The 26,165-nt window shown below is 33.8% G+C and overlaps 2 protein-coding genes and 1 long non-coding RNA gene across 3 annotated transcripts; 1 reads left to right on the forward strand and 2 right to left on the reverse strand.

Moving 5' to 3' along the window:
• Positions 1-613: 613 nt before the first annotated feature.
• Positions 614-1,635, reverse strand: LOC109122043 (uncharacterized). Its single transcript, XR_002029438.2, has 2 exons — positions 1,374-1,635; positions 614-821 (listed from the first exon to the last, which is right to left on the reverse strand). It is a non-coding gene; the product is annotated as an uncharacterized LOC109122043 (long non-coding RNA).
• A 2,481-nt stretch (positions 1,636-4,116) lies between these two features.
• On the forward strand, positions 4,117-7,114 carry LOC100242427 (pentatricopeptide repeat-containing protein At5g65570). Its single transcript, XM_010648143.3, has 2 exons — positions 4,117-6,636; positions 6,730-7,114. Exon 1 carries the CDS (start codon positions 4,228-4,230, stop codon positions 6,484-6,486), a length of 2,259 nt encoding a protein of 752 aa, XP_010646445.3. The 5' UTR covers positions 4,117-4,227; the 3' UTR covers positions 6,487-6,636; positions 6,730-7,114.
• Positions 7,115-12,705: 5,591 nt separating this feature from the next.
• Positions 12,706-18,096, reverse strand: LOC100268079 (probable 1-deoxy-D-xylulose-5-phosphate synthase 2, chloroplastic). Its single transcript, XM_002266889.5, has 10 exons — positions 17,938-18,096; positions 17,540-17,710; positions 17,238-17,402; positions 15,342-15,492; positions 14,886-15,157; positions 14,510-14,783; positions 14,130-14,437; positions 13,667-13,948; positions 13,290-13,574; positions 12,706-13,186 (listed from the first exon to the last, which is right to left on the reverse strand). The coding sequence occupies exons 1-10, from the start codon at positions 18,025-18,027 to the stop codon at positions 13,028-13,030; spliced, it is 2,157 nt and encodes a 718-aa protein (XP_002266925.1). The 5' UTR covers positions 18,028-18,096; the 3' UTR covers positions 12,706-13,027.
• Positions 18,097-26,165: the final 8,069 nt, after the last annotated feature.

Here is a 26,165-nt window from a genome sequence, read left to right on the forward strand (position 1 = left end):
AAGAGAAAACTTTGTTCTGCAATTCTTATCTAATACCAAGTTTGGTAAATGCAAATTCAATAATTTTTAATTTGGTAGCCAATAATCTTAAAGGGAAAAAAAATTATAAGTCTTTTTCACTATAAAAAAAAACAATCAAAGCTAGCGCAAATTCAAATTCATACCCATTCTATTGATTTTTTGCTTATAAAAAATTAATAATAATAATTACTACCAATCTAGATATGCATCTTGTAGTTTTAAGGAATCACGTGCCCCTTGCAGTGATCTCTTTTCTTCTATATTTTGGGGGACTTTTGTGTGAGATGGTGAGATGTCCCATAAAGTGAGTTCAATTAACGACATAATTATGCCAATAGAAAAACTAAATTATGTTTGAACTCAGTTGATGAAGTCATTAAGAGATAAACTTCTTCTACTCAAATATCTCTTCACACAAGGCAATGACCAATGGGATATAACCCATTACTTTGGACCTGGTGTACCTGGTCATTATCTAGCATCCCTCTCATCATACAAACAAAACCATCAACACGATCGAAACACAACAACATGAAAACCAAAAATCCCCAAAACCCAACACAGAACAAAATATTCTTTCTTATTATTAGATCTCCAACCCTGAATAGCAATGAAAATTAATAATAATTATTGAGGTGAAGAGGAAGACAAACTTGTCCAGAAATTAGAGAAAGGAGATGAAATGGTTGTTGGCATGGGGTTCAAGCATAGAGAAAATTCAAGAACAATAAACACCATTACAAGAAAATCTTTAAAACATACGATCATCAAAGTCGATAAAAGCATAGCCTGGTGGTCTCCTGCACATAAAACATTTCAGAAAATTAAGAAATTCTGAAATAAAAATTGTCTGCATAATGGACTCAATGGTGTTACTCCAAACTTTAAACAAAAATTCAACCATTTATTGGACAAGTGAAACATATTTAAACAACTAACATCATTCTATACACTGATTGCCCCCTCCAGGAGCAGCACCAGAGGTGTTAAGTAAAGTGGATCAAGAAACCAAGAAAAAATGCAGTCAATTCTAGAAGCTGGTAATGGATAAAACAAGTGCATGCACCCCGAGGTTCCTTACAATGGAGAAAGCCTTAATAATGGATTGTTTAAAGAGTTAGGGTTTAGGAAAATAGGGTCTCTGCATTTTTCAAATCCCTCTCACATTTTTCTCAATCAAACATAAAAATCAGAAAGTTATGTATAACTGAAACAATCCAATCAACCAATTCAAGATTTTGGATTCAAAAAATTTCAAGATTTTAGATTCAAAAAATTTAAACCTAATTTATGGTTTTTTCTCTCATTTTCTAGGTAAGCAAACAAACCAAAAAGAAATGAAATGAGAGTACCTTCAACATGTTCGTAACATTTTCTCATCGATTAGTGCTGATGGTGGTTGAAGATGAGGGTGATTGTCCTGGCTTAGGGCTCCAAGGGTTGGGATGAGAGTGTAATGTGTTAGGATGAGGAAAAAGAAAGAAATATATACTAGTAAATTCAATGACGCTTAATATAAGTGCCAATGTCTGAACTCCATTTCAATGACACTTATACAAGTGCCGAGGTTACCTTCCATTTCACACCATGACACTTCCAAAAGCATCAACTTAAAAAGCGTCATTGAATCAAATATATATGGTTTAGAAGCGCCTAGGTTTATAAATATTCTATAAGCGCCAAGGTTGACCCAATTCCTTGACACTTTTTAGAGGCGCCAAGGAATCAAGTGCCATAAATTGCATTTTTTCTTCTAGTGTTATTGTATATTATAAAATAAATAACAACTTTTCTTTCACAAAATTTTATTTATTTTACAACTTTATAAAATAACTCTAAAAATTATATAAAATAGTTCCAAAAATCGATTTTGTTTTTTATTTTTTGTTTTTTTGTTTTTTTGTTTTCATTCAAATGACCTTTCCATGTGTTGATATCCTATTGGTTTAAAAAGTGGTCATTCCATGTTTCGATACTCTATTGGTTTGAAAAGGTGGGTATGATAATAAAAAGTGATTTTTGATACCCTAGCATAACCTATATTTTTCTGTCTTAAAGTACATTTGATAGTGATTATATACAATGTTCCTAATTTTTTTAATATTTGAATGATAAAAATTTTTAAGTATTAAAAATGTTAGAAACATTTCCTAAAATCATTATCAAACAGACTCTTAAAATCGAATGGTACCTAGAGAAACTCATTTACCAAGGCTCATAGAAAATATCTTTTGTATTTTAACTCAGTTTATCTATTTGATAAAAACCTATGAAATTGTAATTTACAATCTTTTAATTAATTATATTTTTATTCATTGAGCTACAAATCCACTTTATTTTCACCATCAATTAATATATCAATATCTCTTGTACCAAATATCGAATCCCAACTTCTTTCTTCTACCATCTACATGTATTTGTGATTGCATCTTAGAGCATAACACATTTTTCACTTATATTTTAACTCACCATCGGTAGCTCTTGTATTTATTATGGATTATACCTACTATTCTTGGTGGATGAGAGTTTTTAAAGTGTCGAGAAAACGCTTTATGCACTTGTAAAGGTCCATTAGTGTAGAAAATATTTGGATTAGTCCGGTCCCAAATCCTAAGACTAGATGCATGCAAATTTTCCTAGATGTTTCTAAATTCTAGCCCCACATAAATTTTATCATTTCTTAAATAGTTTGATGGGCATAATTTACTTATAACTAGTCTTCAATATTTCATAAAATTGTCGTAAGCATTTTATTTATTTTTTTCTTTTTTCTTCTTAACATTTTCTTGGCCAAAGAAGGATCTTGCTTTTACGGAACTCTAAGCTTTGCCATTTATGTAAATAGGAAAATTTATTAATGCATTTCTAACATTATCAAATCATTGAGGTTTTGAATCTCTTTAGAGAGAATGTGTTTTTTGTTCTCTTAACCTAAGTGTTCCTACATTTTACTCGATTAATATTATTATAGCACCAATTTTAAGGAAAGTAAGCAAATTAGAGCGGCGCCCATTAATAAAGTTTTATACACATTTGTATACACTAACTCCAAACATTTCATATGTTCTTAATAGTAAACGTCTTCTTAACCATTTTACTATCTATACATGATTTACAAACTAAAAGATCATTTAAAATCAAAATGTCTAGACTTAACCAGTATTTGGATCTTATTTAGATTAATATGACCTAGGGTTATATACCAAATGTTTGATTAGTCATAGGTTCTTTATGTTTTTAGTAAGATCTAATTACTCTTAACACTAGGAAAAGTGATAATGGAGTTACAAATGAAAGAGATAATAGCTCTCAATAGCCTACACAACTAATTTTGTAATTAAAAGTTAAGATAAATACATTTTTGTAACTTTTTCACTTGTTGAAAAAATTGTAAAGAATTACAAATAGTGGGTCTTGAATCTATCCATCATAATTGATGAAATCTACCAATATACATATTCAATATTGAGAATATGATGTTTACCTTCATATCCTTGAGAAGTAGGAGCATTCCTTTTCTAATGTTCTAAAAGACCACAAATGAATCACTTCCTTTTGAACAAATCATCGATCTTATAAAGAATTCATAACTTGCATTTCTTGTGCAATTTCTAATGCACCTTAGTTATGCATAATTAATGCAAGTGATATAAATATGAATACTCAACATAATGAATAAATATAGAATAAAAAAAAACTCAAATCATAATATAAATATTAATTTATTTTATTTTATTGTTACATTATACTTTTAAGGTCTTATCCTAATAATTTAAATATCGAATCGAGATACAAAAAGACAGAAGAGTTTTATTTGAAAAATCCATAGGAAATGGATATAGGTGATTGTCTAACCATTATATAAATTACTATTTGCACTTTGGGTCCTCTCTTTACATGCAATTTATTTAAATTATTACTTGCATATAGCCTTAATTCTTTAAAGATGCAAAAATATGGTGTACGAGTAGTAATTTCATTTTTAATTGGGCCTTCATTGAAAAAGTAATTACCCAATTGAACTCTTTCTATCATTTTTCTAATCTTATATTTCAAATCTGTTTCAAAAGAAAAATTCATAGCCATGAATTATAATCTGATAATTCCCAATTTGCCACTAAACCTCTGTTCATGTAATGAAATGCCAATCAGTAAGTGGGTCTCGGGTCTCCGTAAAACCGACCCAATTCGACCCCCCTATGGCGTATGATTCATTACGTGGGATCGGGTCACGGACTCGAGAGTCTTGCTCCTTGCCAGAAAGAGATGCAGAGATGTCTCCTCGAGAGAACGGTTGGGTTCCCTGAGAATTTGAATTGGTTTACTATCCAACACGCCAAACCAAGGCCAATCCCACCTAGCATTGTAAAATCTTTTACTTGTGCTGCTAAAAGTTTTTTTGCAACTGCCCACAATGGTGCAAGCTTCTCAGAGTCTTTACAGTTGTATTCTTCTTTGATTCAGCAATGTATAGGGATAAAATCCATTACAGACATCACAAAAATTCAATCCCACGCACTCAAACGTGGGTTTCATCATAGTTTAGGTAATAAGCTCATTGATGCGTACCTCAAGTGCGGTAGTGTCGTGTACGCGCGTAAAGTGTTCGATGAAGTGCCTCACAGGCACATCGTTGCATGGAATTCTATGATTGCTTCTTACATTAGGAATGGTAGAAGTAAAGAAGCTATTGATATTTATCAGAGGATGGTTCCTGATGGAATTCTACCTGATGAATTCACATTTTCCAGTGTTTTCAAGGCGTTTTCTGATCTGGGTCTTGTACATGAAGGCCAAAGAGCTCATGGGCAGTCAGTGGTACTGGGTGTGGGGGTTTCTAACGTCTTTGTTGGTAGTGCTCTTGTTGATATGTATGCCAAGTTTGGTAAAATGAGGGATGCTCGCTTGGTGTCTGACCAAGTTGTGGGGAAAGATGTGGTTTTGTTTACAGCTTTGATTGTCGGTTACAGCCATCATGGTGAAGATGGTGAATCTCTACAGGTTTTCAGGAATATGACGAAGAAGGGCATTGAAGCAAATGAGTATACTTTGTCGAGCGTCTTGGTTTGTTGTGGGAATTTAGAGGATTTGACTAGTGGTAGATTGATTCATGGTCTCATCGTTAAAGCTGGCCTTGAGTCTGCTGTTGCTTCGCAAACTTCACTCCTTACAATGTATTATAGATGTGGCTTGGTTGATGATTCTTTAAAGGTTTTCAAGCAGTTCATTAACCCCAACCAGGTGACTTGGACATCAGTTATAGTGGGTCTTGTGCAAAATGGTAGAGAAGAGATTGCTCTATTAAAGTTCCGTCAAATGTTAAGAAGTTCAATAACTCCTAATTCTTTCACATTATCTAGTGTTCTTCGAGCTTGTTCAAGCCTTGCAATGCTCGAGCAAGGGAAACAAATTCATGCCATAGTCATGAAATTTGGACTGGATATTGATAAATATGTGGGTGCTGCACTTATTGATTTCTATGGGAAATGTGGAAGTACAGAAATAGCAAGGTCGGTTTTTAATGGTTTGCTTGAAGTTGATGTGGTATCTGTGAATTCAATGATATATAGTTATGCCCAGAATGGTTTTGGGCATGAAGCGCTTCAACTATTCAGTGGGATGAAAGACACAGGACTTGAGCCAAATAATGTTACATGGCTGGGTGTTCTTTCAGCATGCAACAATGCAGGATTGCTTGAAGAAGGCTGTCATATCTTTTCCTCTGCTAGGAACAGCGGTAACATAGAACTGACCAAAGATCACTATGCTTGCATGGTTGATTTGTTGGGGCGTGCTGGGAGACTTAAAGAAGCAGAAATGTTGATAAACCAGGTGAACATTTCAGATGTTGTTATATGGAGGACATTGCTTAGTGCATGTAGGATTCATGGGGATGTTGAGATGGCAAAGAGAGTAATGAATAGAGTGATTGATCTCGCACCTGAAGATGGTGGCACTCATGTCCTGTTGTCCAATCTTTATGCTTCAACTGGTAATTGGAGCAAGGTGATTGAGATGAAAAGTGCAATGAGGGAGATGAGATTAAAGAAGAATCCTGCAATGAGTTGGGTTGATGTTGAAAGAGAGATTCATACTTTCATGGCTGGAGACTGGTCCCACCCAAACTTCAGGGATATACGCGAAAAGTTGGAGGAATTGATAGAAAAGGTTAAGGAATTGGGTTATGTTCCTGATACGAGATTTGTGTTGCAAGACTTGGATGAGGAGAAGAAAATAAGGTCTTTGTATTATCACAGTGAGAAGCTAGCCGTAGCCTTTGCTCTTTGGAGGAGCAATTATAAGAATACTACTATCAGGATTCTCAAGAACCTTAGAGTCTGTGGGGATTGTCATACTTGGATGAAATTTGTCTCCAAAATTGTTGGGAGGGATATAATTGCTAGAGATGTAAAGAGATTTCATCATTTCAGAAATGGGTTATGTTCCTGTGGTGATTATTGGTGAATCTGTTCATGAGGTCTTTATCTCATTCGAGGGTTGTTCATGTGCATATACCCATTTTCTACTGTTCATTATGTACGCCTACCTGTGGATCTGGACCATTGATTGATGCACCTACTATTTCAATAATAATATAACAAAAGCCATCTGCATGTAATTTTCTGTTTTGTAATCCTTTTTCTTTCTATATATATAAAATCTGATCACTTATTAGGCTAACTTAAAGTGGGTTTCCTTTGTTTTTAGTTGGAAGAGCTGCTCCAACTCCATTAGCCCTTGGGAACTTGAAGCTGCTAGGCTTGTCATCAGACTACTGCTGTGGCAACCCTGTGGATAATGTCACATCCTATACAAATGAGCAGCCCCACCTTTATTTGAGCATATTCATGGTTGGGCGAAGTTTCTAGATTCAGAGGAAAGCTATTCAATTTCTGCTGAAATTTCCTACTCCTTGAAACGGTCAGGAGATTTCAGAACCTTAATATCATGTTTGGTAGGTGGGAATTAGGAATAGAAATAATTTTTTTTTTTTTTCATTTCTATTTCTTCTTAAATGAAAATGAATTTGGTAATTCTAAGTCTCATGTTTGGATATAGGCAGGAATGTAAGGTTAAAATGATTATTTATTTATATTTTAATGTTAATTAATAATAAGAATCTGAAAATAATATCTTTACATGTATTTTAAGATAATATTTTGTTTTCATTTTTAAAAAAATGTCACATTATACACAATTTAAAATAATTTTTTATTTTCATTTAAAAAATATATATATATATATTTTTAGCTAAATAATTAAAAACTATTTGAGCTTGTAATTTAAACACAATTTTAAAAAAATAATAATAATACTATTATGTGGTTGCTGTTCTTGAAAAAACAATTTTTAAAAACAAAATAATAAGTTACTAATTTTTAAAAATAGTATTAATAATTAATAATTTTAAATTATTATTCATTTTTAACAAAATGGATCAATAATGCTTTTATAATATGTTAATATCCATATTTTTATAATATTTATAAAAATATATATATAATTTATGATTTTATTATAATATTACTATTCATATTTATTGAAACCTATTTTTAAAAAATTTATTTATAATTACAAAATTATTTTTATTTTTATTTAACCTTTAATTAAATTTATTCCATAATATATAAATTGAATTTACAATTTTCTTTTTACAAAATTTATAAAAATAATTATTTTTAAAAGCAACTTATCCAAAAAAGTTTTTAGTTTTTTAACTTTTAAAAAAATGTTTTTAAAGATAACTTGTACTAGAAAATCAAAATACATCTTCGTTAAATTGAAATGTCATTTATAATTGACATTTCATTTCCTTTTAAATCAATTTTTGTTTCATTCTCATTGTTTTTTAAGTTATTCAAACATAAGAAAGGATGAGAAAATGAATGAAATATTTATTCTCGTACCTCATTCTTGCGTACCAAATATGACCTTAGAGAAACCAAAAGTTCTTTAGGTTTCTCTAAAATTATGTTTGATTCTTGAAAAGTATCAAGGAAAGGAAAGAAAAATGTTTAAAAAATTATTTACTTATCTTTAGATGTCATAGAAAAAAGTGAGATGACATCAAATAAAGAAAATATGAAGGCAAATGCTAAAAGATTTTTCTCCCAATTTTTTTTAGATAAAGGTAAGGAGGAAGGTTTAAAATTGGTGCATTTCTTAATAATTTATTTTTGTCCTTGAACTTTTCCAAGAATACTCAAGCAAGAAAATTTTTTTATAAATTTCATTTCATTTTTTTCTTATAATTTTCCTTTATATTTTCTTTCTTTCAAGCTTTTTCGGGAATTAGTAATAGTCTCAAATTTTCCAAAGTTGACCGGAAGTCACTAGAACAATATAGAGAATATTAGAATATTCTTTAAACATTGTAAATGCATATTATTATTTAGAAATAGTTAGATGGTTTTGGAGAGTTTGCAACAACCTCACAAGTTTTAGATGATTCTTTATGTGCCTATGGATAGATGATGGACTCATTTGACCAAGGTATCAAGGCACTACTCTTGAATTTGATGTGGTCTCTGTGAACTCAATTGTAGGTCTCACATCTAAGACATTCTTGCTCATTCATCCTAGGTCTAAATCAATTCACAAATTCATCCATTAAGACAAGTTTGACATATTATCGATCAAGCTTAAGAGAAGAATCAAATAAACCCCATCTCGAATCAATGAATAACTCTTAAATTAACCTTGGTATTCCAACTATCTAATAATAATTATAATGGCTAAGATAAATGTTAGATGAGGCAAGTTACTATTCTCAACTAACTCACTCCACTCTCTTTCTGCCAACTTGCACTCGTCTCTTATCTTTTACCAACTTTGCCATCTGAATAGGTGCGACCATTTTGGTTGCAAGATCACTTGGCTTACTTGCCAAGGCATTGACAAATTGGCAATTGTGTTGTTGAGCCAATCCTTCGCTGCACCAACAACATCGATGATATACAAGAAGCACTTCAACTATTTAATAAGATAAAAGATTTGAGACAACCAAATGATTTTTCATTGGTGATTGTTCTCTCAACATGCAATAAGGGATTTTGATTGAAGAAGGTTGGTAGATACTTTCCATGTTATATGAAGGACATTGCATATTGCATATAGGATTCAGGCATCTTGTTGTTCGATCTTTATGCTTCAACTGGTAATTGGAATGAGATGATTGAGATGAAAAGTGCAATAAGGACAATGAGATTAAAGAAGAATCCTGCAATGAGTTGGATTGATGACCTTCATGGATGGAGACTAGTCCCACCCTAACTTTAGTATTTGCATTAAAAGTTGGTGGAATTAATAGAGAAGGTTAAGGAATTGGATTGCACTCCTGACATGAGATTTGTGTTGCAGGACTTGGATAAGTGGACGGAAAAAAAATGTCTGAAAGGCTAACTATAACCTTTTGTCACACCCTGCCCAAATGGGTAGAAGTCCTTAAAGTTGTGTGAAGTATCCTAAAATGTTTTTGCAAACTCTTGTATATGATTTGTATATAGAATATTGATTTAGAATTGTAGGAAGCATTAAACATTCCAAAGAATTCCACATATGCTCCTAAAGAGGTGATGATCCTATTCACCCAACACATCAAACACTTGAGAGATTTCAAGGCTTATAAAGTATTCTTGTGTAATGCATGCTTTCATTATTTTAAATTCTCTGAAGTGTTGCTTTCTTTATGTATTTCTAACTTTCATGTCATGTAGCACTAATTAACATAGTAATGTCTTAAGTGTGGCTTCATTTATGTATCTATAACTTTCATATCACAAGCATTGCTTAACATAGCAAGCTAAATCAAGGGAAGACTGACTTATCAACTTTTAAGTGTTTTGAGTTATCTAAGTGTCGCATGGATGCTTGAAAAACACCTAAATCCATGACACTTTGCTCTGAAGATGAGTCGTTTTAAGGATACACTAGTATAAGGATTCTCAAGAACCTTAAGAGTCTATGGTATGAAATTTGTCACTGTCCATAATTTGTGGAAGGTTGACTTAGCAAAAGTGTCTTGTGTTGTCCAAGTCTCTAAAATACTAAGTCTATGACACTTTGCTTAATAGAGAATCAATTAGATGAATCCTATACCAAAATACCCCAGAACCTTAAGAGTCTCTTTGGATGAAATTTGTCACACCTTGGTTTTTTTTCAAACTTAACAATTGATACTCAAATACAGTATAAGTGATCTAAAAAAAATATGGGGATACAAAAATTTAAATGTTGAGTTCCTACTTGATTTTGTGCAAAAAGAGAATATGCAAAACCTGTTATAAAGAGTACATCTTGTATTAAACTTTATAACTATTACTTAACAAAATATGATTCATTTCACAAAAGAAACTTGTACTATGTTAATTTACATATACCAAAATCCCATGGTTCAGCATGGGTAGCTCATACTACAAGTGTACATAACAAATTTACATTATATCATTACTTCAAAAAGATTTAGTCTTTAATACAAAGGCAAACCCTCAAAACACTTTCAATGCGAGCAAACAACATCCAATCAACCATAAAGTAATGCTCAAGCATTATTTCTAGCATAGGTCTTCTGACCTGCATCTAAAGATGGAAGGGATAGGGTGAGTTCACAACTTAGTAGGAAAGTTTATAATCATCCTAAGCATATCGTTAAAACCTTGAATTAAACGTATAATAGCATGCATGATAAACGTTTTATAATCATTAACAAATATGTAATCATGTCAAACATGTATGCATGTGTTTGTTGGTTTCATCTTTGCTTTTCCTCATCCATCCTTTTACAACTGATAAACTGCTAACCCCCACCAATCTACATATCAGATATCAATGCTCCACAAGATACTCGGTCAATATAATAATGACTATTCTGGAACATCACCTAAGGGCAAGTCATACCCTATGTCTTTTGGGACTCATACCCAAGGGTAGGACCAACCCCATGTCTTTAGGGACTAAAACCCAGGGGTAGGACCAACCCCATACACCCACATCAGAGTGTCTTCCTCGAGGACTTTAGGGACTTTCACCCAATGACCCACGGTTCCACATAAATAATATATCAAAGGATAATGTTTGTAGCATCACATAAACACTTCCCACCAATCAATTCTCTGAATATCATATGTGATTATTCCATATCCTTCTTGCAATGCAACCACACCATGAATAATTTTCGCAACACAGAACCATGAATCTTCATACCAATATACGTTCTAATATCGTTGTAACATTTCAATATAATAAACTGAGATGCAATGACACATTTAAACATTTTATGAAATCATAGAAATGACATGAAATTCTCATAAATGTTTCAAGGAAAGAAATCAAGTACACCATAGAACAACATAAAATTCTCTACCTTACACGGACTTTCCCTTTGTGATTCTTCTATGTAGGCGATCTTTACCTATTACAAGGAACTGAAATGAAACACATAATTTAGATTTCCTAATTATGAAAATTTATACAATTTATTGTTGCTAATTTTCAATTCTAATATTCTCTAATCTACATGCCCACAGGTTTTCAAATCAAATTTAAATTGAATTAAACAATATTTACAATGCATAATAATATTCCCTAATTAATTACCAAACACTAATTGTTTTGATTTTCTTAAAGTCTAGCCCAATAACAAATCCCAAGTGTCCAAATAACCTAATTAATTACATATTTACTAATCTATTTTTCAATCAAACCAAACTAAACAAAGATTTATGCTAATCTTACTATTAATAAAATACTTAAGCTAAAACACTTTAATCCTTAATTAATTGTGATCTTTAACTAAAAACATGTTTTTAGCTAATTACACTCAACTTTTGCACAAATTTTACCTTTAATTTGTTTCAACATACCATTATGAACTAAAATAAACCAAAATTACTAAATTAAACAACTTGCTTACCTCAAATCTTCACTTTCTCTCTCTAGATCCTCTCTCTAACCCAAGCTATTACCGGTGAAATGGTGCAAAATGAGTTGCAAGCCCTTACAAAGGGGTCTCCATGCAACCAAGTAGGAGGTGGCAGGCCACATCGCTACCACCAACCCCAACTTTCCATAATTGCACTTTAGTCCTCCAAATTAACCAATATTAAACTTACAATTGCCCATTGGTCCTTTAGGTTTTCAAAACTCTAATCAGCCCATAAGAACCTAATAAGCATGTTTAAGTCATTAACTAATCTCACTTAACCTTAATCAAAGTTTAATTCATAATTAAACAATATTAGCACTAAACTAGTTTTAACATTTAATTAAGCACGTTTAAAGTTAAGTACTAAGATAATCATTGTTGCCTATTTAATTCATTAGTGCTAGGTATTACAAAATTTGTCTCCATACGTGTTGGAAGAGAGGTAATTGCTAGAGATGCAATGATCTTTCGTCATTTCATAAATGGACTGAATTCCCATGGTGGTTATTGGCGAATTTGTTCATGAGGTCTTTATCTCATTCGAGGGCTCTTCATGTGCACATAGCCCTTGACTGATGCACCAACCATAACGGTCTCTCATAATTTATCAATTTATTAGCACATCTATTCATGAGACACCTTTCTCAGAATTTGAGAAAGGTGGGAATGCAAATTGGTATGGGGTTTATACGACTAAATTCCTTACAAACTGGTCAATGATTCTAAATTAAAACAAACAGAAAACATGAAGAGGATACAGATTTCCTTCACGAAAACTTTTTCTCTTGTTTCTTTTGATACTTTACCAAATTTCATGTCTGATATGGTATCCATTACATTGGGATATAGATAATATGCACAAACACAGATTATGGCTTGACCTCCAGAATTCCTAATCAATGTTGTGTGTTGATTAGATGCTGGGATAAATTCTTCAAGGAGTTCTAGATCCTGGTATTTTGGAATCCCAAGCATGAGCTTTTGGATCGGAATCTTGGTATTTTTTCTCATCCTGAAAAACTAGAACAAAACCTTTTGAGGAAGTGAATGGATTTCAAAACTTGTAGAATGGAGTCTTGCTTTTCATATATGCATTCGGTTGAGGGTGAGAGCTTCTTTTTGCCTTCCCAAGAGAGATAGCACTGTTGCTGAGATATGCTTGGAAGAGAGCCCTGCTTCTTGAATCTGATCTTCAGGTGATCCATGGTCAATGTATCTATCAGGAAGTACCATTGCTCTCAACTGAGAAGAAGCATCCAGCAGAATCAAAATCCAGAAAAGGAGAATTTAGGACATGAAGTATTGATATTCAAGGTTTAAAATTTCTAATGTGAAGGAAAATTACCTTTAGGGGTCCATCCATTATACCATTTAAGCACAGGAAGTGAGACACATGGGATCCAAAACCTCCAATTGAACCCTCCTCCACAGTGATCAGGATTTCATGCTCTTTGGCCAATCTCCTGATGAGATCTCCATCCAAAGGTTTGCAAAACCTCGCATCCACTACTGTCACAAAAATATTCTGGGACCTAAGAATGCTTGCAGCTTCAACACATTGCTGAACTATAGAACCATATCCCAGAAGAGCAACCCTATGGCCTTCTGCCAGTATTCTTCCCTTTCCAATCTATGGAACAATAAAAGACATTACATGTAACTTTCAGTTTGGCGGCCTTTTTGTTTTTACCTATTTGCAAGTTGGTCAGTTATTATGCTAACCTCAAGTGGGGTTCCTTTGTTATCAGGTGGAAGAACAGCTCCAATTCCATTTCCCCTCGGGAACCTGAAGCAGCTAGGCCTGTCATCAATGGCTGCTGCTGTGGCAACCATGTGCATAAGCTCTGCTTCATCAGATGGAGCCATGACCACCATGTTGGGCAAGCAAGCCATATAGGTGATATCAAATGCTCCACAATGAGTAGGGCCATCTGCACCAACCAGACCAGCTCGATCCATAGCAAATCGGACTGGTAGCTTTTGAAGATCTACATCATGTATCACCTTCATAGCCATTAAAAACTGTTAGTATAAACCTTTGCCATCAATTGTTATGACTATTACTATTATTATTATTATTATTATTATTATTATTATTATTATTATTATTATTATTATTATTATAAAGAATGACACTGAAGCAAATTGTATCTCATTTTTGTTATTATTTTTTCTGCATTAACACCTGATCATATCCTCGCTGCAGGAAGGATGAGTAGATGGCACAGAATGGCTTGAGACCCTCTGTGGCTAAACCAGCTGCAAATGTGACAGCATGTTGCTCAGCAATCCCCACATCAAAGCAACGATCAGGAAACCTTTTCTGGAAATAATTGAGGCCAGTCCCACCACCCATTGCAGCATGGATGGCTACAATTTTGTCATCTACCTTGGCTTCTCCAATCAGAGATTCAGCAAAGTACCGAGTATATGGAAGTGTTGGGGATTTGGATTTAAATTGCTGGCCTGACTTGGGGTCGAACTTGACAACCCCTGAGAGAAAGAGAGAATTAGAAAAATTATTATGCTTCATAATGCAATGGGATTATAAAGTTGCAGTCTTACCATGCATTCTATCAGCTGCTGCTTCGGCTGGAGGATAACCCTTCCCTTTCTCTGTTACAATGTGGATCAGAACTGGACCTGGTGCAGGCATTGCTTTTACTTTCTGAAAAATGCCTACTAGATCGTCAACATTGTGACCATCCACTGGACCAATGTAATACAACCCTAGCTCCTCAAACAGAGTAGATCCGCTAGCGCTGAGCAGACCCCTCGCATACTCATCTACCTTGGCTGCAACTTCGAATGTTTGCCCTCCAAGCTGCTTCGTGATGCTCTTTTACAGGTCAAAACCAAGTTGAATCAATCTTAAATTTGAAATATTATAGAAAGAATCCAAACAAGAGGGAAGCAACAAATGAAAGGCATCAAGGCTCACTTTTGCAGCTTCACGAAGTTTGCGGAACTTGGTGCTTGATTGGAGCTTGGTTAAAGTTCTACTAAGGGCCCCAACAGGAATTGCAGGACCGTCAAGAGTAGCCGTGGGCAAAGAGACTTGCTTATTGTCATTTAATATGATAATCATGTTAGTATCAAGGTACCCTGCATTGTTCATTGCCTCATATGCTTGCCCTGCAGTCATGGCTCCATCCCCAATCACTGCAACAACACTGTTGGTCTTCCCTAGAAGATCCCTTCCTACTGCCATACCTACAATGGTTTCGATGTTTTCAACAAAACAAGTAAATGAGTATAGGAGTTCAAAGTAAGTTTCTACCATCTACTGCCTTCAGAAAATCAAGAATAGTTGTGTTGATTCTATATTAATGCAATACAGAAATGTTTGAAGGAGGTATGCTCAAAATAGATGAAAAAAGAGAACGGAAAAACATACCAAGACCAGCGGAGATGCTGGTAGAACTATGTCCCACACCGAAAGCATCATGGACGCTCTCTTCCCTTTTGGGAAATCCTGCTAAACCTGAGGTTTTCCTGATAGTGTGCATCCTAGACCTCCTTCCTGTCAAAATTTTGTGCGGGTAGGCCTGCAAGATGTATTTCTCTTACTCAAAATTCTCAATAAGATTCCTTACTTTAAAAGTATGTTTGATAGTGATTCTATAAAACATTTCTAATCTTTCTACCATTTAAATATTAAAAAAATTAGAAGCGTTTCCTAAAATCACTACCAAACGGGCTTTTAATCTAATAGTTAGTTGGAGCCATCAAAATCAAATATCTACCAAACCCAAACAATTAGTCTAACACTCGTCCCATGTCAAAAAAGCATGTAAAAAATAGAAAACTGATGAAAAGGAAATTGAACCATTAGAACTAAAGAGGGTGAGACCCATTCAAACCAAATAAGTTAAAATGAGATCTTTGATGTCAATCACAACAGTCAGGAGGGAATCAAACCCTTCCATCTGCCAAAGAGGAGATTTATAAAATAGGACTTCCTCCCTCTTGATCAAAATAGTTAATTTGACTTCAAAAATAGCATTTCTAACTCCATGAATGTGAAAGGAAATACTCTTAGGGAAACTAAACCTTGAAGCAATAGATTCCAAATATGAAATAGTTTCAACATCTTCCTTAGTAGGCTCACATGGTGAAAGCAGATTTAATATTTTCAAAAATAGCATATTTGGGACCTACTTCAGCTTTGGTTCATAACTTGAGTGAAAGAGAAAAAATAAAATAAAATAATTAGAAAATTGTGCTTTAGAAATAAAAAGGAAATCTCAATGGATGCCCATGAAAATAAATCAAGAAGAAACTCAATCTTTTGCTTTTACAAAGACAAGAAATGGTTCCCAATTTGCAAGGAAGTCAATATTCTTTTAATAAATATTCCTCCTTCTCAATCAAAAAAGTCAACTTGAGATCTTATTTGGCTCTTAATACACTTGAATAGCTATGTATATATTCTCAATAGTATTCCTTATCCTCAACCAAATATTAACTTTAGACCTATCTCCATCTCAAAATATATCTACAATTTCAATAAAATGAAAGCATAAAACAAAATAAAAGCGAGTGCAAAAGTTTGCGTTTTTTAAGATCATCAAATTAGAAAATACAATTCAGTATGATGAAGAAGAAATTAAGTCAAATAAAGTTATTCTTAATAATAGACTATATTTGATCAACAAAAAATATTAAATGAAGTGAACAATGACAATTATTGGTAAGGTAAAAAATAAAATTGGATCAAATAAAGGGAAACATTAAAATCAATTCAAAAGAAAAAGAAAAAAATGATGGGACAATATGTTAGATAAAGTGAAAATAGTATCATCTAATTATATACTCAAACATAAAAAGGAAGAAAATATGTCAAACAAAGTAGAATTGAGAAAGGAGTGAACAAATCAATAAAGCAAATTAATATCAATTGAGTATAAACTAATAATGAAATTAATCATATAAAGTGGAAGCTTGCAAATTAAAACCCAAAAAAAAAAAAGGGAATTTGAGACAAATCACATCTCATAAGATTGAACCTAACAATGAAAATGAAATAACCTTAGATACGCATTCTAAAAACAAAAAACAAATCTAAGGAAAATCTAATTCTTCTTATCTTTTGGAGAGATTCTTTATATTTCAAAAGGTTGCATTTTTATTTTCATATTCTTAATTCCAAGCCAAAGAGAATGGAAATAAACTTTTGAAACTACAATGGAATTTTGTATCTTACTGGGTAAAGCTTCAAGAGATATCAGTCAACTGAAAACATTGAACACATGCTTTCATCTCATTGTGTATGGAAAGTAAATCTCCTCACCTGGTGGCCAACATCCCATATGATCTTGTCTTCGGGGGTGTTGAATACATGATGAAGAGCCACTGTCAGTTCCACTACTCCTAGGCTTGAGCTTAGATGCCCACCTGTTTTTGATACACTCTGTACGATATCTGCTCTAAGCTCTGCTGCTAGTTGTTCAAGATCCTGAAACACCAAATGAACAAAGCCAAAAACAATTCATAAAAAACACAGGAGAAAGCTGTTGAATCTGGTTGGGAATTGGGAGGGGAGAAACCCATTGAACAAAATCATATGACCGCCATGATGATTGATGAGTTCACCTGGGTGGAGAGGTTTTTCATGTGGACTGGATAATTGATTGTGTCTAGTAGTGGTGTGGGAGGTTTTTCTCCGGTGAATTCTATCTTCCACCCTCCGTCCTTTTCTTTTCTGGTCATCTTGTTCCCTTCCTCACCATCTGAAGTATTTGCGGCACAAGCTCTCAAGCAGGACTGTAAAACACCATCCCGGATCGACAGCCATTTCGCCGTCCATAACCATGACCATGACCATGGCAGCAAACCCACATCAGAATCATCAAAACATGAACCATTTGAATGATCCAAAACCAAAAACAACAACAATATCATATAATAATGTATATGTACATATAAAAAGAAATTGCACAAAGACATGAAACCCAAATGGCTGCAACAGCCAACAGAATGTGAGGGGTCACCTGTTTTCTGCCACTGAGGCTTGGCCTTGGAGCTTTCAGACATGGAGAGATGGATGGGTTTGTTCTAACCACACACGCGGAAACCGCCATAGCTGAGAGAAAAGAGAAGAAGGGTGTGAAGGTTTGGAGAGTGGCGATGAGTACAATTTATAATCAGGAGTGCGAGCCTCCATGGTGATATAAACAAATATAGATAACCCAATTTTCATAACATAAATCTAAAATTCTAAATATGGAAATAATCATTTTCTTTTTCACCAAAATTCAATGATTACGATCCATGAGCGAAATTTGGATGATAAATCATGGCTATTACATTTGAATTTTAAAATTTATATGTGGAGTCTCCTTTATTCACTATTTTATATATTGGTAACGCGTGACAAAAACAAAAGTTGAGATAATTATAATTTAAGGAAAAAAATCGTCCATCAACGTGCTCCCCACCTTCATCGATATTTTCATTCCAAATTTTGGGAAAACTAATGGAAATTTATAGGAAAGGTTTTAAATTGTATTTATAAATTTATTTGTAAATAAGGAAAGAATGGAAATGGATTGCTCTCCCACACGGCTATACCCTTTATTAATTCCATGAAAGATAAAATATTTATGGAGCCACGGTTATTTAATTGTCATTTTAACCATGAAATTAGTACCTTTGTCACTCTCACTTTTAACATTAAAATTATTTAACCAAACTTTTAATCTTCTTATTAATAAGGTTATCCCAAATTGTGTAAGCTTTTCACCCAGTTTTATTTTAATTTAAGCAAAAAAAAAGGTGGGGAGGACACTATTATTGTAACGATACGTTGTTAATCGTATAGTTACTATCTATTTTGAGTTTAAAGGGGTTTTCATGGTTTTATTTGTAATATCTCATATCAAATAAAAGAAAAAGTTTTTAATATTATATAAACTCTTTTTAATTTTGTAAACATGTTTTAAAGTCTTGAGAGTCTCTTTGAATTCAAAACAGATAATATCTACACGATTGGGTGCGAACTATTACAAAATGGTATAAAGCTAATCCTTATCCTAGTGTGAGGATTTATTTGATCCTATGATGTGTGTTTATTTGTTTGACTCTATAATCCTATAAGATAAAAAGCACGATTATGTTTACCCTTTTTATTTACATGATAGATGAGTAATATCTTTACCGTTGGATATAGGTTATTACAATTATTTTTATTTTATATATATATATAAATGAACTTAATTTTTATGTAAAAATTATTTAACAATTCTAAGATAATCAAATCTTAGATTGAAAATTGAAGTCAATGTATAATAATCTAAAATTCTCAAACATGAGAGTCAGAAACCCCCACTATTTTAAAAACATATCCTACTCAGTAGTAAATCATCATAACTCCCCGGCCATATATTTTTGACACAATAAATTTACATTGAACAAGAGATGCACGTAAAATATGCAAATTTTTTAATCAAAATATTGGCATAATAAACACTTAGCCTGCACATGAAGCAAGCAAAATGTTTAATAAATAGAGAAAATATATAAGAATTCATACTTGGTACTAATCTTGAAAATTGAGAGTTCATGACCACCAAATTGTCCAAAAATTGGATATTATTGTAGCGCCTTTCCCAACCACATAGTGACCATGAATAATTAAAAATGCCTTCCAATATTGACTATAATTAATAACGCATGAAACAGAAAAATATTAATTTCAAGTATTTTAGGCAACAAGTATGCAGGGATTGCTCACCGACTTTCACTGTAGCTTACAGATTCAATGGGTCTGATCCATCTCCTGCTGGCTGCTCCTTGGCCCCATGCCCACGTCTTAGGGAAAAAAAAAACAATAAAAAAGGGTGCATTTGTATGCATGAGGACACCACAATTCATATAATATCTATTGCGCCTATCAGTAGGGCATGGAGGAGGGTCGCATGAGAACAAGCTTACCTATACTTATTCCAAACTTCTATTCCTACATCAGCTTATTATTAATTAGGCCTAACAATCTGTGACAGTAGCATTCAAAATCCATGATAAGGCTGCATTGGCCAATGCAGGAGAGATGGACAAGAAGACAAATATAAGTAAAAGAATTCGACTGATAACTGATGACTGATGACTGATGAGAACTCTCTCAGGAGTCAGGAGCGAGTAACCAAGCATTTACATCTTTAAGATTATTAAGAAATGTCAAGTTGGAAGGGGGCAGTTGTGGTGGGTGCAGGGACCCCTCCCACCCGTGGCACATATCTCATGATGACGCGTGGCACACATTCCCATCCGGGTTAACCTCATCCGGATTTCCCCAAGAGTACACGTGGCACGCTTCTCCTATCCAGACTACTTCAAGAAGAGGCACACGACACTCATAAGCTTAAACATCCGAGCGACTTCCACAAATGCATCCGGACGACCAACAAAGGTCATCCGGATACGTTTGCCCAGATCATTGACTAAAGTAAAGTAAGTCTTGCACGTTATTACAACAGTTTGTCATGACCCACGTTCCGCCACCTGCAGAGTGAAAGGATAAGATGAAGTGACAACAAGTCACTTCCCACGATCACTTCACACGATCACCTATCACGATCTCTGTCAGCCGCCCATAAGGTGATGATGGCCCTGACACCACCTAATATCATCATGACAACACAAAATATCTCCTCACTATTAAAAAGGGGAACAAAGCTCCTGATACTATATATACGAACCTTCACACAAAGAGGAAGGTAAGCTTGTTGTACCTAGTAAAAGGTCAACTGATTTATCTCCATCTCTCTAACCATGGCTGACAAAACCATCGGAGGGTGCGTCCGGACACCCCGTCCGGACGCCTTTTGCAGGTACCACGATTGAATCAAGAATCTATATTAGTTGAGATCGTGCGTCCATCCATTTGGCACTTACGTGGATCACCAGGGACGCAAGGCCTCAACAGTGGAGTTTGGATAATTGATGCTGTTGTTGACGCCTGCAAGGACTAGAATCTTTGGTCCCTGGAAGGGAATAAAATGATAACCATGATATTTTAAAATGTTAACAAAGAAGATAAGAAAATGAAGGTATCCTCCGGACATCAGGACGAGCTTGTGACAAGGGTTTATCGAAAGTAATTCCCAGTCCGTATATGAAAGTTTTTTTATATTGTCTAAGCTATTTAATTTTTTTTTTAATTCTTAATAATGTTTTATAACTTATTTTATTGAAACTAGTTTTTAAATTTCAAACATTGAGTACTTTAAAAACACTGTGTCATTATCATCCCTATTTGCAATGGTCTGATCACAATTTACAGCACATAAACTTCATGGGGCGTGGTGACAAAACCTCTAAAACTAGTTTGAAGTTCATGGTTTCAAATCTCAAACCTAAACCCAACTGGGTGTCACAAATTTGGGCCTACAAGGCGGGCACAAAAGTTTTTCCTGGGATAAATCTAATTGCCACTAGAAGCAAAAATGGTCCAGCACTCATCCGGAGATGTAATTTGATGATTAAGAGAAGTGTTGGAGCTCCTGTGGCGGCTTCACGCAAGTACAGAAAAGATTGGGTGGTGTCTGGGTCCTCCATGAGAAAGAGATACTCGTTTCGCGCGTGGGCATGCAATGGAAGGGATTTCAGATATTGGATTTGGCCTGCTCACAGCATCTAACGAACGGCCACCAATCCAGATACCTGTGTGCCGCTCCCTTGTCTTTTTTCTCTTCATTCAGGGCCTTCACATGCAGTTATAAAATTCATTCTTAGCCTCGAAATACTTGAATTTCCAAGTTATTTTTGGGTAAAATAATCAGCTAAAAACAGAGAGAGAATTTGGGAGGAAAATATGACTAAAGTTCAATTGAAATTTTGTACAACTTTGTCGTATGCTCTAACTGGAGCACTGGCCTCGGATACCTCAGGGTTGCCAATCAGACAAAATCACCCCAGTCACATCAGCCGCACCATCACCCAATGATTATGCGCTCTATTGGATCAATTCACTTTCCACTAGGCCAACTCAGTGCCTGTCCCTTTTCAAGATATTTCTCACACCTATGGAGCACCAATCCTTCGTCCTAGGGTTCTCTCTTAGATGCCAAGACTTTGTTCCATGCTCTCCCACGTTCTCAGCCCTAATTGGTCAGCTCCAAGCACTACCCTTGTGTTACGATTGGAAACTGACTCATTCATCCTCCCTTTCAATTTTTAAATTTGGTTGCCCCACTGCCACACGGTAATTAATACAAAACAATTTTTGTTTTGTACACTTCAATAGCGCTCACAGAAATATTTTTATTGCTTTGTGAACTTCAGTGGATGCTTTGGAATACTAACCTTTTATATCTGGCATTTTTGTTTTAAGTTGGTGAATGAAAGATGGAGGAATGGACAATGAAATAGGATAAGAGAAGAGATGTCTTGAAGAGTTCGGGTATGTATATCAGAATTGATAGTTGGAGTTAGAAAAAGGATCTTGTTGTCACTTCCACTGAAGAAATGTTTCACAAAAGATGCCTGTTATCGGATTATTGCTTTTGGAGTATTTGCCATTTCTACCAAGTATATTAACTATTAAGCTTTTTCCCTTATCCTTTGCTAGTTGGAGACATGGGCTGAGATGAAACCGATGAATTTTGTATCTAGATGGAGGATGTATGGGGCTGACCCAGTTAACAAAGGGCCCAAAATGATGGTTTAGATTTCGGAGTGGGTGTGGCATGGGCCTAGCTGGCCCAGGGTTCATCAGAGCCAGGCCTTATTAAATTCATTTGCAATGGGTTGGTCAAATTGAACTCATTATTAATTGGGTTAGCCCTAGGTCGTCCCAATTTGAGTGGGAGGGGTTAGGTGTAGGTCAAATTTGGAAATCTGTAGAAGTGGTCCCATATGGGCTAACGGACATAGATAGCTGGGTCTATAAAAAAGGCTAGAGATTTGGACATCGGTGGGTTAATAGCCAAGGCCTTTGGGGTGGCCTATGTTACTAAGGTAACAGTAAATGTCTTTTTATATCATGGGTGGCCTTAGGCTTGTTTGTTTCTTCCTGGAAAAAAGGTACTTTGTTTGAATAAAAAGAAATCAAAGAATGACACTTTCACCTCAATTCCAATTCAAATTTGAAAAAAGGAGAAAAAAAAGCAGGCAATGGAGCCACAGAAATATTATAACATTAGTTTTATCTGAATTAGGATGGCAATGGTGTGGGTTCAAGACGGGTTGTCCTCATCCCAACCCCGTCTCATTTATTTGAAATAATTCTCATCTCCGTCCCATTTAAAAAATTAAACGGGATGGGACGGGACAAGGTGGTATGATAAATTCTCGTATCTGTCCCGTTTAACTTTTTTTGAATTTAAAATTTTTTTAAAAAAAATTATTTTTAAAATTTTTAATTATATTAAAATAAATATATTTTATAAATAATTAAATTATTATATTTTTTATAACTTATTTTATTAAAAATATTTTTTTATTATCTATATATTAAAAATAATAAAATAAAATTTAAATTAAATTAATTTTAAATTTTAAATTAAATTTAATTAAAATTTTAATTTTATATATAATTAGGGAAGGACGAGGTGGGGGAAGGGCAGGGCGATATCCGAATTTGCCTCGAATTTTTTAAAAAAATTTCAAATTCATTTATTAAAATTAAACTCCATCCAATATGCACGGACGGGTGGTATCTCCCATTGTCATCTCAAATCTGAATGTGAGGTTAGCATTCAACAATCCATGTACCTTGAATGCTATTATTGCTTTTTTGGAATGATTTCATGTGGGTGGAATCTAGCTTCACGTCCATCTCAATTTCTCACCTGATCATGAGCCCAGGCATCAGGGTTTTGTATTTTTGTTTTTTTTTCTTCCTTTTTCCTGTTTTATCGAATTATTTTTCAAAGGCATTACAAAGATTTCCTCATAGATTATTATTCTTTCCAAGAAAATTTGTTGGGTTTGGGCATATTTTCCAATTCCATGTAAAACCTCAAAATCTTGCTTTGTTTTTGGTAATAACTAAAGTAAAATATCAAAGATATTTTATAAGATGAAATAGCTAGCCTCTACGGTGATGTAAAAAGTAAAAACTAAAGTAACCCTACATACCTAAAAGGAGGAGACATTGACCGGACACCACCCATAAACTGGTATCCTTCCAACTCAGTACCTCCAAGTTTGGTCAGCACTAGCAGTGCTGTCCTACAAACCGTATCACCTTTATGGCATTTAATCGAAACAACTCCCGGACTTCTTGCTCTACCAGCATTGCTGTTGTATATAAGAAATGTTCTGCCCTACATGAGAACATAGTGATATCACTCACCATGAGTGTTTCTACTTTTATCAATCATCTCATCTCCCTTGCTACAACTGCTTAGGAACATTTTGTGGCACAAAATTAATCGTAATTAGAGAACTCCCAAGTGTAAAATGTTAGAATCAATGTCGAATGTTATCAAATTTTGGCAACACTTTGAATAAAAAGTGTGAACTTTTAACATTCCATGGGAGATATACTCCAGCTCAGGAATTATTTACATCATGGTCCCAATTGTAGCAGGTCTAGGAGGACAAGAAGTAGGATGCGTAAGCAATTTATTTTGAAAACGAAGCATCCTCCAGTCCTGTAACATCATAGTTGATACTCACCCCATCAATTATTTTATGTAGATAGCGACTTTATGTTTGAATAATTTTTGCATTAAATTTATCCAACTTTTGTTTTCGTAGCCGTATGGTTCGTTGTTTCACTCCTTCTCAAATCATCTGTTAAATGTCAGCCATGTATGTTGTCGGCAATTCTTTTACTGCCTGGCCTCATCCATTTTATTTTATTTTTTGAAGAATAATATATATATATATATATATATATATATACTAATGCATGGTATAATTAGAGTTCCATTGACACAAAAATTTACATAAAGTTAGGGGGGGGAGAATTCTAAAAAGGAAAAAAGAAAATATTTTTAAAAGAGTTTAGAAAAAGATTGAAGATTGAAGATTGGATATAAAGATGATGCAAAAAAATTGAAATGTAAAAGAGGATTGCAAGTAAAATTTTAATCGAATGTGAAGTTAGTTAGTTATAAATGTGGTCTATCCATAAAAGATCTTTAAAGATGAAAATTATCAAATATGAATACTTCAACTCATGGAAATCTACTAGAAAGCGTGCATTCATGGTACACAAGAGAGACCTAGGATTGGTTTTAACATGAGCAATCCATGGAGATATAAGATTGGGTGTGTAATTGCTTATTCAGAAATTTTTACTCAAATTTTAAATTTTCACTTAAAATAGTTCAAATATGTTTTTGAATAGAAGTAGGACTATATAATATCTCACATCAAATAATGAGAGAAATTCTTAATACTATATATAGTAGATTTCTTCAAATTAGATAAACAAGTTTTAAAGTCTTGATGATATATTAGACACAAAATAATAGTATCTATATATAGGAGAGAACAAGTTATAATAAGAGTGTGTTTGGTAGTGATTCTATGAAATGTTTCTAACATTTGTAACGCTTGAAAATTTTTATTCTTCAAATATTAAAAACACTTCTTATAATTACTGTCAAACACACTTTAAATGGTTTGAAGGGAGTGTTTATTACATCTAACCCCACACAATCTCATATGATATAATAAAGAGATTGTGTTTTAGTCAAAACTTTGAGCTACTCTAAGGATAAAAAAATAACCGTCACCACTTTCATACAAGAAGGAAAGGTAGAGCTTTTGTGGAAGTTGGAGAAAAAGGATTTCAAGATGTCAAGGCCTTATTGTTTCGGATCATTTTAAAGAAGATTTATATAGGAACTATTTTCTTAAGAGTATTCAACCTACAAGAACACTGAGTTTACCCAGATGATATAAGGTAATATGTCACTAGTCATGTATAAAGTCAAGTTTACCAAACTTCTTTTGTTTTGTTCCGATCTTATTTATACAATAAACTTTTTGTTTTGAATTTAGAGGTGTACTCAAAGGTAGTTAACATGGTCTTGATAGTTGAGATTGGTAGTAAAAGATATTGTGATATCTAACATTGGTTAAGAGAATAAGTTTTTGGTCCTGCATATGTAATAACTCTAATTAATTAGATAGACATGTTTTAAAACTATGACGACTTATTAAATTTAAAACAAATAATATCTATATAAGAAGAACAAGTTATTATAAATGATATTATAGTCAAATCTATGATTTCATTATTGAAGTTTATTTATTTGATCCT

Source organism: Vitis vinifera, chromosome 7 (genome assembly GCF_030704535.1).
Source record: "Vitis vinifera cultivar Pinot Noir 40024 chromosome 7, ASM3070453v1".
Classification (NCBI taxonomy): domain Eukaryota; kingdom Viridiplantae; phylum Streptophyta; class Magnoliopsida; order Vitales; family Vitaceae; genus Vitis; species Vitis vinifera.